The sequence below is a fragment of the Moschus berezovskii genome, chromosome 20, assembly GCF_049115385.1.
Source record: "Moschus berezovskii isolate FMDL1 chromosome 20, NW_MosBer_1.0, whole genome shotgun sequence".
In the NCBI taxonomy this organism is placed as follows: domain Eukaryota; kingdom Metazoa; phylum Chordata; class Mammalia; order Artiodactyla; family Moschidae; genus Moschus; species Moschus berezovskii.
This window is the reverse complement of record NC_142479.1, coordinates 47,861,417-47,876,886: the sequence shown is the minus strand read 5'-3', so window position 1 is coordinate 47,876,886 and position 15,470 is coordinate 47,861,417. Positions and strand designations below refer to the sequence as shown.

The 15,470-nt window shown below is 39.0% G+C and overlaps 1 protein-coding gene across 5 annotated transcripts in view; it reads right to left on the bottom strand.

Annotated features, from left to right (window-relative positions):
• Positions 1 to 4,142: 4,142 nt before the first annotated feature.
• SPAG9 (sperm associated antigen 9) overlaps positions 4,143 to 15,470 on the bottom strand; it is a 161,932-nt gene continuing 150,604 nt past the window's right edge. For 4 of the 5 annotated variants that reach the window (XM_055407539.2, XM_055407541.2, XM_055407542.2 and 1 more), the window contains 4 exons: positions 14,581 to 14,619; positions 13,512 to 13,688; positions 10,398 to 10,547; positions 4,143 to 7,728 (listed from right to left, as the gene is read on the bottom strand). In XM_055407539.2, the coding sequence (XP_055263514.1) occupies positions 7,613 to 7,728; positions 10,398 to 10,547; positions 13,512 to 13,688; positions 14,581 to 14,619 (482 nt within the window). In that variant the 3' untranslated portion in view covers positions 4,143 to 7,612. The remainder of the gene's footprint in view (positions 7,729 to 10,397; positions 10,548 to 13,511; positions 13,689 to 14,580; positions 14,620 to 15,470) is intronic. The other variant, XM_055407540.2, reaches the window with a different exon arrangement.

Sequence of the window (15,470 nt, the reverse complement as noted above, 5' to 3'; positions counted from 1 at the left end):
AGGAAGAATGTGTGAGATGACTGTAAGAATCAAAATTGGAATCTTTTCCAGTGAAGAACATGCCAAACTTTTGCTTCCAGTTCCTTATTTACTGCCCCAGGCATACTCTCCAAGATAGAAATGTAGATTTTCTGTAGAATAAAAGCTTGTTTCAACAGAAGCAAAACAGGCCAAAATGCATCAAAAGGCCAGCAGCTAAAAATCCACTCTAGGATTTGTCCCTTTGTCTGGGCTAGCCAAAAGTTAAAAAAAAAAAGAAGTAAGCTTAATGAGAAAGGTCAATAGGAAAAGAAATTGAAGCCTCAGCGGGGGTTAAGGACACAGTGTCTGTTTACTGTTGAGTAGTACATTATCTCATTTAATCTGTCCAGTAATCCTTTGAATCATTAGTACAATACTCCTGATGACCAAATTTGAGTTTTTGAAAGACTGCTCCACTCTTTTTAGAGGTTTTTGCACTGGAGATGGCCTGCAAAAATCTTAAGAGATGGGGGTTTGCGTTCTTGCTTGGGCAGAGTAATGCCAAGCTTCTCAATCATGTAGAAAGCAGATAATCATCCTTGCCACTATACCACACCCTATTGTGCATCAGATGTTAGTATTTTATTTAGTTCTGTATGTCTTCTACCTGTTTACATGCAGTGACTAGGAGTTTAATAAAACATATGAGCAACAGATACTGAAAAAATACATTCTAATGGCATCTAAAAATGTAAAACTTACCACTATTTTCATACTTCAACATGTTCCTCAGTGTGCTGCAAAGGAATGAAATGAACTCTTCCATGAAAAAGAGAATACAGGTCTCCTCCTGTGTTTAGCTTTTATGGAACACTCTTTTTCCTTAAATTGGGGGGTGTGGGGGCAAGAGAAAAAAGGCATTCTTTGAAAGGTTCAATAGGCCCTAGGACAGCCAAGGTCTAGAACACTGAGAAAAAGGCTGTAAATAGGAATATTCTGTCCTACGTAAGCACTGAAGACAGTGTTTCTCTTCTTTTTACCACATTAGAAAATAAATAGCCAAAGCAGACACCATACCAGTATCATTTTTCAGATAATGCCCCAATGGACAGTGGTTCAATACTTGACTCCACTTCACCGTTTCATTCTATTTCCCTCTCTCACCCTAATCTTCTCAAGGGTGTCTTACTCATCTTCACACACCTGACACCTAGGGACCACCAAAGCCTGTTGCTGAATGCCTAGTGGAGGCGTATAATGTGTCAACTACCATCACATCGTTACTTCTCTAAGCCGTCATGAGAACCCTTTGAGATATTACTCTCCTTTTATAGTAAAGGAGCTAGTGATGGAAAGGTTGCAAAATTAGGGAACAACAGACTCAGGATTCAAACCCAAATCTCCCAATCTGAGATCTAGTACTTTCCCAACACACTGTGGTAGCCTCCAGTGTCGAGTTTAATCTGGTTTGTATACCTCCCTATGAGGACCCTAGGCCTTTACTCATCTCAGTTGAGACCTGTTTGCCAGTGGGTAAGTTGTCTCCTTTGGCCAGGCCTCTGGATTACCTGAGGACAAAGTATAACACTCCAAAGGGTGGCTCTGTGGTTCACCGGTGAATTTATGGAGTAAACACCTTGAGAAAATTATTAGATGTTATGCTTATGTAAGCTAGCCATGATAACTAAAGGGTCATAGCTTTTTTTCCTATGAAAAAAAGAATAGCCTTACCAAATAAAAGGAGTGAAATATTCCTTTTATGCTTTTAACGTAGCAAAGTGCCCTAAACTTCAGTTATCCATAAATTAAAAAGGAAAGAGCATTGGGTTGAGTCTGGGGTGAGCCTGCTAGCAAGTTACCATGTGCTGAGAATGGTTTGTGAATCTAGCTGGGCTGCTTGAGTTCCTCTCAAGCAGCTAATCCCAATTAAAAGGATCAGAACCACCAGGGTAACTGTTTTACCAAACACATCAGTCCTCTGATACTCTGGAGATTAGAAGGAGGAGGAAATATTCACTAGTTCACTTCTGGAACTAGCTAGCTCCTGGATGATTCTGGCCACACCTCCCTCTCCTGGCCTGGTTGTGAATTGCAGTTTTTCTGTGAAGTTGCTGCCTGCAGAGCTGGTCCACCTTCTGCCTTGAGGCCTCAAATCAAACCATAATTACTGTCTGTGGGTGGGAGCCAGTGTTCTGTTTGGACATAAAAGCAAGGAGTTAAACTGCCTCCTTTTGTATAGTGATGTTCTGATAAGTTGGATTTTCATAATAATTGAACTCTACTGAGATTGGGCAACCTAGGACCTGCAAGTAGGTATGGTTAGTATCTGTAGATAACATACCAAGACAAATTAGAGCCAGGGTCACAGAACCAGAAAGGATAGAAGTAGGGTTTTTTTAAGATCACCTGGACAAACCAACCCTCCTTTAACACAGGAGAACTAAGGTCTAAACCAAAGATGTTAAAGCAGTAGATGCCTGGGCCCAGACCCCATAAGATAGTCAATTCATCAGATCTGGAGTAGTTTCATGACTTTGTGGAAGTGAGAGGCTAAGGGTCACAGTAGGGGTAGGGCCTATTCAGGTCTACTGCCTTCTTTCCCATTACACCACTGTCTTTAAAGGAAATGAGTTGTAAACTTGAACTGTATTAATTACCAAATATTTAAGGCATTCTGAGAAGTTCTCTATCTTTCCTAACATACTGGCTACAACTGAAGATGAAAGTCAAAGTCGATCACTCGTGTCCAACTCCTTCCTACCCTATGGATGTTGCTGCTGCTGCTGCTGAGTCACTTCAGTCGTGTCCGACTCTGTGTGACCCCATAGACGGCAGCCCATCAGGCTCCCCCGTCCCTGGGATTCTCCAGGCAAGAACACTGGAGTGGGTAGCTGTTCCTTTCTCCAGGGGATCTTCCCAACCCAGGGATCAAACCCTGGTCTCCCTCATTGCAGGCGGATGTTTTACGAGCTGAGCCAGTGAAGCCCAACGAGGTGCACGTTTGGCCGAAACCCGGGACCTTCTTTAGAGCTGAGGATGAAGGTGGCTCAGAGGTTAAAGCGTCTGCCTCCAATGCGGGAGACCCGGCTTCGATCCCTGGGTCGGGAAGATCCCCTGGAGAAGGAAATGGTAACCCACTCCAGTATTCTTGCCTGGAGAATCCCATGGACGGAGAAGCCTGGTAGGCTACGGGGTCGCAAAGAGTCGGACACGACTGAGTGACTGAACAGAACAGAACATGAAGTTCATGCTTTTGCAGTCACCAAGGCTCTCCTGCCCACACTGAGTGTGAGAGGCCTTGGGGCTAGTGAGGTAGAGCTTGGAGGTTTAGGCAGTATCTTTTCACTAAGTTTTGAAAGACAGTCTCAACACTGTGTGGGACTGAAGGTTACAGTTCCAGGCTCCTGTCCTGTTCCCCCAACGAAATTCTTATGAACGTCTGCTGTCCTGCACTGAGCTACTCCAGTCTCTCACTAGAGACTGGCTGAATAAGGAATATTACTAAATGAGGAGCAAAAAAAAATCAGCTTCCAAAAGAATGACTGGGCAGGCCCCAAGGTACCACGGGGCAGTGAGGTAAGGTCCTGTAAAGGAGGAATGAGACAGGCTGTTCATTATATTCTAGAGCATCCAAACTCACTGGCTACGTGGAGGTGCCGCCAGCTGGTGAACTGCTCTAGTAACGGGGCAATCAGGACTACTGTTCCTATCATGTTGGAACCCCACATCCTCATAAACAAAGAACACGGAACGAGACTGCATACCACTGCACTGGGTTCACACTGTGCTACCGCATTAGTCTGGTAATCACCCTTCGTTCCAGTCTCTCTCTCAAGCAAAGGGATCACAATAAGCACACTGTATTACCATCTACATTACAGCCTTCCTCTTATTTCTGAGTGATCTGGCAAATGGTATGCCTCAGTATCATGTGTGGGTTGTTACTCAGCATACCCACATTTCTAGAAAGCCTTATTGTCTATTATCCACATTGTCACTTAAACACGTGAGCTAAGCAAACACGTTCATGTATTCCTCACTGCTCTTTCAGCCAGGGCCAAATGGTGACAATCCTGACCCTTGGAATGACATGTCTGATGGGGGATGATTGGGCTTTTCAAATATAAATCAAGGTCAGACCCCTGGGAAAAGCAAAAACAAAACAAAACACACTCCTCATACATGTTTCATATACATATTTATATATATATTTCATATACAAAGTTACATTCCGAACCCCAGGGATTCCATAATAGAAATAAATACTGAAATAACTACATTGCCAAATGAGCTTGTTGCTCATAGAAATGAAGCATCAGCCTCTAAAGAAATAGCAAGTGGGATACTCTAGAACCCATTTTTAAGATTATAGAGGCAAATAAAATTCCAAATAAAATGTATAGGACAAAAGACAAATTCAGACCATAAAACAGTTAAAATAATGTTGAGAAATATACGACAAAATTAATAATAAAAACTTATTTTTTTTAAAAAAAGGAAAAGACATTTAGTGTTACAAAACAGCATAACCCTGTTAGAAAAGCACTTATGATTTCCACATTTAATTCTCTCTTCTCTTCCCTTTACAAACTGGGACCAAAATGAGTCCCTTTCTCAACATGATCAATTAAGAAGAGCCCTAAATCCGACTGAATCCTTTGGTAATGGTCATAATACTCACAAGGAAATAAATATTCAGTTCTACAGCATTTGCAAGACACACGTTCTTTAGGACAGTTACTTATTATGAGACAAGTGTTTTGCTTTGTTTTGTCACTAAGGCAGCCATTTAAAGGTTCTATTCTCAAATGAAGGAAGACCTTTACAAGAAATGAACAACACAGCAACTCAGAGAATGTATTTTAACCTTTTCTATGCAACACACTTCATGTGAAAAGTTATGTGCTGCATATTTTGTGCTCAAAATGTTTCACACTCTCAACAAGCTGTAGTTATTAAGACATTCATTCCTATTTTTTAATTTTAGATCCACACGAGCTAAGAGAAAAACATTCAAAACTGAGTTCCTAAAGAATATTCTCCCTTTGCCTCACAGGGCTTTTAACCTGCATTGAGCAGTATTAGGTTGATGTATATGATAATGTCATTTTTGCAGATCGGCAATGGTTGGGTATCAGCAGTTTTACATGGTTCAATGACATACATAAGCCAAATATAACAAAATGAGAAAATTCTCAGCTATTCCTTATTTCTTCCAATGGGGGTAATTTCTTCTTACATGGAGAGACCAACCAAGGTACTCAAGTCTCCTCTCTAACATTGATGTAGTTGCTATAGGCAGTTTAAACCAACCACTCACTGCTTGCAGAAACTTAGATTTGGGCATTTTCTACCAAAGGTTACCACCTTGACCAAAGGGAACACTACAAGAATATAAACCTATTGTTAGAGAAAAGGTGGAAGTAAAGCAATCTGTAGAAAATATAGAACTGAAATTATAAACATAAAGACAAGTTCTTAAAACAAATTGTATAGGCATTTTTGTACTCTCTCTAGTCCCTGAAGTTTAACAGGGCCACAGACATCTGACAGCTTTAGATAAAACAACTACACACCTATATTCCTTAAGTTAAAGCCAATAAGTTTATAAAGAGCAATAATAAACAACCACTGTAACATGTTTGCATTTTTCATTTTTAACTCCTGATTTCCTAAATTACATTCAGTCATAGAAACATGTAAAAGACTGAACAGCACATGGGGTCTGACTCTAGGATGTTTACTTCTTGGGATTAAAATTCTCAAACATTTGGCTGTCTCTTTTTTTGTGGATTTTATACAACATTCTCGCAAAACATTTAATGATGTGATTTTTTTACTTTAAGGTACTGCCAACAATGGCTCAGATTTAAAATAAAGTATCAGTAAAAACATAACTTATAAGCTATGAAAAAGTGACCTAAGTTTTGGTGGCTTGAAAAAAGTGACTAAGTAGTTCAAGTTATCCTTTTCCTAAACGTTTCACCAAGAATTTTTTTCCTCCTAGTCATCTAAAGTGGGAAAATTATACTGTGTATAAAATGTGTTTCTAGACACATGTGACCAAATGTATCCAAAGGCCCCCCTCTGATGTATTAAATCCTATGTACTTTATAATCTAGGCTAATCATCTATATGTTTAAAACATACTGGTGGTACTTTTTACAAATATCTTTCCACTACAGTTCAGAAGTAAAGTACTTGGTCCTTAAGGATGTTGAGACAATCTAAGACTTTCGTTGCTTCCTCTCCCTGAAGCAGTCCTTCTGACTTGGGGCGGGGTGGGGCGGGGGCGGCGCCTTTGTCCTGTAAGTTTATATTTTAAATTAGTACTTAAACTTACATTTAGTTTTGCTTAAAGTGATGGATTAAGAATGGTAAATCATACATTTTCAAGAAGTCTGAGAGGGGAAGAAAAACTATAGCTTAGTGTTTTTTAAAACAAGAAAGTCAGTTAAACCCAGACTCTATTTTTCACTCTATTGTGAGTGAAAAGATGTAATGTCAACTTTTACTTTATGCTATTTTGGCTTCTCTTTCAGTTTTCTTCTTTGAAGATGGCATTTTAACCTCAAAAGGGCATAAAAGCTTAAATGTCATTTATGTACAGAATATCAAGTACGGGCAGTTATATAGTTTTATATAGAACAACAGAAAATACCACTGCTAATCAAATCACTCATTCAGTTCATTAGGCCATACTCCATCACCACTAAAGCTTTACTCTTTTAACTGGTAAGAGCAGTCAAAGAACAACTGGTAAACAAGTGAATTTTTTACATGGAAAAAAACTCTTCCAACCACCACCATCCACTGGTGTAAGAAATCCAAACAACAATTTCCTTTAAAAAATAAAAAAAATCCTCCACTGCTGAAGTGTATCTTCTAAGACTTTTAAATAATAAACCTTTCAAATATGTCAGTATGAAAATGAGTGACACCAGTCTCAAAAACAAAAAATCAAGTACAATACTCAGAAAAGCAGGCCTCATAAAACTTTAGAGCTCTAATAAGTCAGAAACAAGAAATTTTTATTTAAATAGTGTAGTCTTAATTTCTTTAATATAAAACCCCCCCGCAAAATCTGATGAAAACAAAGTTTTATATACCATATAAACAAGATTTGTCAGATTTGAAAGTGAAAGTTAGAGTAATTTACAGTTAGCTTTTAGCCCTCTAGGGACATTTAGATAAATCCTGATAATCCACCTAACATTAGTTTGTGTCAATTTTATAATACATTGGGAGAAACTTTACTATTGTACTTAATGGTACAGTTTCATATATCAAGTATTTCCATTAATTCCATTATTAGTGACAGCTAAAAAGTGACCCCATCAAATGAAGTAAGTGACATTAACTGTGCAAGAGTAAACCACATCTGGATTGCTTTCTAAAATTCGCCAGTTTGCAGAAAGTAAACATTCTTTGATTTGATCATAATATACTGAAATTGCCTATAACACTGGTGCAGTAAAACAGCTAGCTCCTGTATTGTTACAGTAGGACAGATTTTATAGTATAAAGTTAACAGAAAAAAATGCTCACACATTATGTGGTGAAACTTATTTCACAAAGAGACCATTAAATAAAGGGAAAATAAACCATGCAGAAGAGATGGCTTCCCTGTTGCCATCTTTTTCCTATGGGTTCACTCACTACCATACATCACTTGCCACACTATCAAGTGACTCCTTTCTGCTTTGGCGACAGAAGGTTCAAGTGGAAGATCCTCTCCAAGAAGCTCTGATTCTCCACCTTCATCACCTGGTGGATGATAAGGAGACTCAGATTAAGGACAAGATCAAAGGTGTAGGCCGATGTACATCAGACTCATGGCGAGTACATTTGCAGCATACATAAAACTTGCCTGATGCCCATTTCAGAGAACATAGTAAAAGAAATGCCATGAGTCAGAATCTTCACTGTCTAATTTCTGCAAAGGACTGCTGAGATCAATTTCTCATTGTTAAAATATTACAGGATGTGAAAAAAGAAATGGAACAAAAAATATCAAATTCAATGTTAAAAAAGCATGTGCATAGCATGTGCTAAGTTGCTTCAATCGTATCTGAAAACTGTAGGCCACCAGGCTCCTCTGTCCATGGGATTCTCCAGACAAGAATACTGGATGGGTTGCCAGGCCCTCCTCCAGGGGATCTTCCCAACCCAGGGCTCAAACCCACAGTTCTTATGTCTCCTGCATTGGCATCTGGTCCTTTACCACTAGCACCACCTGGGAAACCCTTTAAAAAGCATATTTACTATTAAAATTGACCTATTTTAAGATAGGCTTCCCAGGTGGCTCAGTGGTAAAGAATCCGCTTGCCAATGCAGGAATCATGGGTTCAATCCCTGGGTGGGGAAGATCCCCTGGAGGAGGCAGTGGCAACCCATTCCAGTATTCTTGCCTGGAGAATCCCAGGGACAGAGGAGTCTGGCAGTTTACAGCCCATAGTGTCACAAAGAGTCAGATACACACACACACTTCACATGCTTTAAAACAAATTATGCTTTTCAGGCCGGATTGCTTAGAGATATTGACAAACATAGTTAAGCAATTTTTACATTCCAACTACCATGTTGCAATGGAAGAAAAGTTCCAAAACTCACCCAGCCGAATGAAACCCATCTCTATAAAGGTATTCTCCATTTCTACTGACATCACTGTTGTTAAACTTAACATTAAAAATCCTGCTGTTAAATGTGTCAATAAGCCTTTTACATCAACTCTCCAGCGGTGGCTCGCAGGCTCAGTAGTTGCTCCTTAGCATGTGGGATCTTAGTTCTCCCACCAGGGACTGAACCCGCATCCCCAGCATTGCAAGGTGGATTCTTAACCACTGGACCACAAGGGAAGTCCTAATGTGACCTTAAATTTTATATTCCTTTTTTTTTTTTTAACAAAATTTATAACTGAAGTATTTGTCACCAGTCTACAACATTATATTCCTTAAAGCCTTATGTTTAGAAATTTTTTCAATCATTGTGATTTTAGGCCAGTCCAAAGGGTTTCTTTATTTATAGCAAATAAATATATATCAGTGCTTTATAGTTTACAAAGCACAACACTTTCATAATCATCAATTCTCTGTATTTTCTTTTAAACTTCTCTGGCCATTTCTTCTTAGATCCCTTCATAAACTCTAATGATTCTTTAAATGGAGTATTAAAAGAGGGTTCTATCCTAGAATCTTTTCTTCTTGCCCCTACATATTCTTGGGTGAACTAATCATCCCCTGTGATTTTTAGCACCACTGTATGCCCAGAGTCCCTATATTCCTCCCTTATACCTAAAAGCCCCCATGGACTTCTTCCACCTAGACAACTCCCAACTTCCATGTGCTCCAAGGTCAACATGTCCAACACCCGTCCTCATTCCTCTCCCTCCACCAGATCTGCTGCTTTTGTTCTGAGAGTCCTCACTGCTAAGTAAATAGATCACTCCCTCTTTCTTTGCACAGTGAGTTACCAATTCCCTATCAGTGCTAGTCTACTCCTACTGTCACTACCTTATTCACTTATTTTTTCCTAACCCATTTTCCTACCTCTACTCTTGTATCTCCAATCCATTTACATACAAATATAAACATATTGCTCCTCTATTTAAAGTTCTCCAGTAATTTTCCTTTGCTAAGTACAAACTCCTTAATTAGGTATATAAAGGCCCTTCATAATCCAGACCCTCCCTTCCCTTTCTAGATTGATCTGTGGTCAGATTTATATTTGCTTCTACTCCATGCTCTAGTCATTTTTAAATAATTTTTCTTTAACTAAGGCAGTTTCACATTTCAAGCTATCTCTTACCTTGAAATGCCAGTCTTCCCAGCCTTCCCCATATCATCCCCAACCCAATTCTTCAGACTCATGCCCTTCAGTGCTGAGTCATCTCAAGCATCATTTCTTGATTTCCCTCTTCCCCGACTCCTAGAAAGAACCGACTACTCTCTATCAGAGCATCTGTAACACTGTAATTTATTGACATGTTCTACAATTTACTGGAGGGAGACTTTGTTTTTGTATCTCATGCACACAGCAGATAATTAATGTTTATAAGATGAGAGAATGAACAAATGAAATGAATTTGGTTATAAACAACACTTTATGAGATATTTTTATTTCTCTACTTTGCAGGTGAGGAAACAGGTTCTGGGAGGTTGAACGATTTCCCTAAGGCCTTCTGATTCCATAAGCTCTTCACATGCACCTCAATATATGACCAAACCCTGCTACTTTCTAATGCTCCTTCAAACAAACACATCTTGGTAAAAAAAGAAAAAAAATTATGAAAGTAGCAAAAAAAAAAAAAGAAATATAAAATCCAAGTAAAGGGTTCAAAGACCTTAGAAATCGCGTATCTGAGTTTCCTGTTTATGGTGAGTGAAAATCCACATCACAGAACAGTAGAAACGGAGCCCACAGAAGCAATGACCTACCCATTCGGAAGTCAATGTAGCCCTCTCCTCCACTAATGACAAGCACAGACTTCAAGGGTGTCTGGATGCCAGGCTCCTGTGCAGATGGCCCTGCTTTGTCAACTGTCAGATCTGTACCACTGCTGCCACTTTGTGGGCTGATGACTTGACCTATTTATATAGGAATACAAGCAAATATTATTTATCAAGGATTAGAGTGGGAGAGACTCATTTTCTCGTATTTTCAGAAAACTGAACAACATAATAAGTACATTCTAATAAAAGCCTCTGCATGATGAGAAAACATCTATAAGGTCATGAAAGCCCAATTTGAAATCAAAGTAAAGCCATTTTGTCCCAAAGCACAAACACGTCCAGAATCCAGTATCAGAACTGTATATTGCTCAGCTGATCTTAGCTGTCTACTTCAGACTATTATAACCTACATCATTTTATCTGAGGGGTAGTGAAAAGATCTCTCCTCTGACAGGGTACATATGCATTTACATAAGAGATTGAGAAAAGTCTTCAACGTAAGCCTTATGAATTTGGATATTCATAATTAATAGCTGCTCAGACGTGTCTGACTCTTTGCAACCCCATGGACTGTAGCCTGCCAGGCTCCTCTGTCCATGGGATTCTCCAGGCAAGAATACTGGAGTGGATAGCCATTCCCTCCTCCAGGGGATCTTCCTGACCCAGGGATTGAACTCATGTCTCCTGCATTGCAGGGAGGTTCTTTACCATCTGAGCCACCATGTGAAAACTCAAATCCAAAGGTTTTCTCATATTTAAAAATATTATTTTAAATTTAGATGACACAAATAAAATGACTGGTTAATATATAATTCTAACATTTACGTTTTAAGATAGAATCTTTAAGTATGACATGACAGAAATCTTGAAATATTATTCACACTATAACCTCTATGAGCATGGAGTAATTTCTTGCCAGATCTGCTATCTTTTGGTCAAACTACACAGACAATCCCTCGAGGTGCTTCCAGGACATAGTCCCACGATATGATACACTTTATAAAAAATTACTTTATGTTGGACATGGACAGGATAGTTTTAATGAACTAGATTTTTATGTATAAATATTAACAAATCTCAAAAATGAGAAGTTGCAGAATAATATATGTGCAACATAAGACTTAAGTTCAAAAATATAAAAAATACTACATATTATTTATAGATATGTCCCATTGTGGTAAAAATACAAACACATGGGCAGAAGGATACATGTCAACTTCAGGATAGTGGTTATAGATGAACAGAAAAGAGGGAAGGGAATAAGATTAGAAGAGTATAGAAAGTGAAAGTGAAGTCGCTCAGTCGTGTCCAACTCTTTGCGACCCCGTGGACACCCACCAGGCTCCTCTGTCCATGGTATTCTCCAGGCAAGAATACTGGAGTGGGTTGCAATTTCCTTCTCTAGGGGATCTTCCCGACCCAGGGATCGAACCCAGGTCTCCCGCATTGCAGGCAGACGCTTTAACCTCTGAGCCACCAGGGAAGCCAGGAGAATATAAACGAGACTCAAATGAGTCTCTATGGCATTGTGTTTTTTTTTTTTTTTGGAGCAAGAAAAGCATGCAACCAGCAATACCACTTCTAAAAGTTCTTTTGAGGAAATAACTATACAAAAATATTACACATACACTTCAGGAAGCTCATTACTACGTTGTTAAGAATACTGAATAACTGGTTAGGGTACCATGTGCCAGCTAGGTACACTTAATCATTTACTCTTTGGAACATCCTCAGGAAAAAGTATGGTGGCTAATCTTACATGTGTCAACTTCGCTAGGCTCCATACCTTTTGGTCAAACTCCAGTGTAGATACTACTGTGAAGGTATTTTTTTAGATATAATGAACATTTAAATGAGTGGACTTTTGAGTAAAGCAGACCACTTACCATAATGTGGGCGAGTCAATCATTTTTTGCCTCCTTTAGACTTAAACTGCAAACACTAACTCTTTCCTAGGTCTTCAGCCTGCCCTGCAGCTTTCAGTCTTACCAGGCCCCATAATCACATGAAACAACTCCTTAAATTAAATCAATCTCTCTCCCCACAGCCTTCTTCTTTTTCTTCCTCTTTTCCTCCCTACCCCACACCCTTTTGGTTCTGTTCCTCTGCAGAACCCTGACTAATACACTGAGATAACACCATGTCCAATGTCACAGAGTTGCTGTGGCAAAGCCAGATTTAAACTTTGTCTAACTCCTAAACTTGTGTCTTACAGAGAAAAAAAATAATCCAAAACACAGGTCCTGCTTACAGATGATCAGTAACATCATTTAGTATTCTCAAGGGACATTTTTCACTGGATATCATAACTGACACTTTTCATCTATTTTTAGTTCCCAAAGCCCTTTCATTAATCTTTACAACAAATAAGGTTGGCTGAACAGCTATTAATCACACCCACTTAGGAAATAAAGAAATGAGTATCAGAGGTTAAGCAACTTGCTTGACACAACAACCAAGTGGCAAAGGCCCAGACCCCCAGACGACTTCTGTTCTTTGCCACAACACTGATAAAGGTATTCGTGCACATTTTCCATCTCTTACTAAATAGAGCCCTGATGACAGGGCTTCTTAGAAATCTCCTTTGTGAGTTCAAAACTACTCTTGGTATTCTGCAGTGACAAAACAATACTACTGCTTTTCAAAAGTGAAAGAAGTCTCTTAAATAAAATCAAGTTTGGTTTTGGGGTGGAAGAGATTCTAAAACAGCTTCTATCAAGCATCTCTATAGCACTTTATTCACATCTCCATTATAGACCATTTCAAGGATTATGTTGGAATTATCTGTAATTCCAGTACTTAGTATTAGACTGGATAGAGGGACAGACAATTATAGTTGGTCCTTGAACCATGTAGGAGTTGGGGCACTGACTCTCTGTGTAGTAAAAAATCTGAGTAAAATTATTAGTCAGCCTTCCATATTCACGGTTCTTATATGACCACAATCTGTATCCAAAGATTCAACCAGCCATGGAATGATGCAGTACTGTGGTGTTCACTACTGAAAATTATCTGTATAAAGGAATCCATGCAGTTCAAATGCACATTGTTCAACAGTCAACTGGACATGCAATTTCTCAATAGAATACTCTAACTCACCTGGGACTGCCACAAAAAATTTCACAGCATCCCTGTGCCCATGGAAGCAAAGCTGTGCGTGTGCCATTGAACAATAGGGTATAAATGTCCCTGGTGTCACTTTATCACTGTTTTCATCACCATATACTCGAATGACACTTCCAGGACGATTTCCCGATGCTCCTGATGTTTTATTCGCTGCAACAGAAAAACCAAACACCAAATATTTTCCCCTAGAAAATAGTAATGATCCAAGAGGTTACTGGTTAATCCTTATATTATCTAAAAGCTACAGCCAGTTGAGATAAAACAAGAGCAGCAATACCAATTCAAGACAAAGCTGGAAAAAAAAAAGATATATAGCATGCTAGTTATTTTTAAGTATCTTAGTAAATGGAGTAGGGGATTTTGCCAGTCTAGCACTAGTTTACTTTCTAAACTCATCTATTAATTAAAAAATCATTTTAGTTAAAACAGCTTTCTCAGGTACATCCATTTTGTTTTTCAATCCTCATTTTAGAAAACTAACCAGTTATATAGCTTAAAGTAAACAGGTATATTTTTAAGCAGAATTTTTATACTTTATCTTTTCATTTTTCTCCCTGTGCTAAGTATATTTCCCTTGTGTGACGGTAAAAAGCTGAGCTTAAAAGGATTCATCCAGTACAATAAAATAGCTTTTATTTACACCAGACTAAAGGTTGGTCAAATTATTTTAGAATGACCAGACTCACAAAACACCCCATTCCATGTGCCAGTAAGTGAATGAAAGAAACATGACTGGTAACAAGAGTAAACAATGTAGATTAATGACAGTTTTCAGAGAGGTTTCGTGTTTTTATTGGAGGGAAAACAAAGTCTGACAGAAATTTCAGCTGCAACAAAAGATGATAAATAGACTAAGCTGCTGAGCAGTAGTTTGGTGGCCATGTAACAAATATTAAAAAACAAAAGAACACCTGCTGCAATGCAGTGATTGCAAGTGGATGACATTTAGGAACATTCAAGACGGTATCTAGAGACGTGAGAATGGCCTCACGGTGGCCATGAGAAGCCAGGAAGAAGAGTGTGGTTCAGGATCTGAACTTACCCCTCAGCCCCAGTAAACGTCCCTGGTGGAGGATTACGGCTAAAGTGAGAAAGGAGGAAAGGGGACATGGAGAGGTGCATGACAGGGAGGAAAGGATTACTATGAGCTGCCACTCTTCGCATATTCTATCTGGCAACTCAGGAGCTCAAAGCTCCTAATTAAATAAACAAAATCCAACTTGGTATAATACCAAGAAACATACAAAGTTCTTACCAAAACCTCTGAAGAACATCGCTGCTCAAAAAGGACAATTTTATTTACTGTGATTTTGCTTTTCTTAATTATAAAGCAATTTTAATGAATAAGAACTTACTGGGGAGCATTTCCTAAATGCGAATATTCCCCCCTTTTCTTGAAGAAATCCTGTGCAAGTGACTATGCCAAAATGGAACTCTCATCTATAAAGAACTGAAATGAACTCCGGGGATCCTGGCATCTCTTAAGATATAAGAAGTGGTCTAAACACGTAGATTTATAAATAGTTGTCTAGTGGTTAAGAATCTGCCTTTCAATGCAGGGGACACAGGTTCAATCTATGGTCAGGGAACTAAGATCCCACATTCTGTGGGGCAACTAAAGAAGCCTGCGTGCTGCAATGAAGACCTCGCACAACCAAATTTTTTTTAAAAATTAAAAAAAAAAAAAAGGGGGGGGGGCGGGACTCCCCTGGTGGTCCACTGGTTAAGAATATGCCTGCCAATGCAGGGAACATGGGTTTGATTCCAAGTTGAGAAGACTGGGGCAACTAAGCCCTGTGCCACAACTACTGAGCCCATTCCTAGAACTACTGAAGCCTGGATACTCTAAAGGCTGTGCTCTGCAACAAGAGAAGTCACTGCAATGAGAAGCTCAACCACTGCAACAAGAGAGTAGCCCCTGCTTGTCACAAC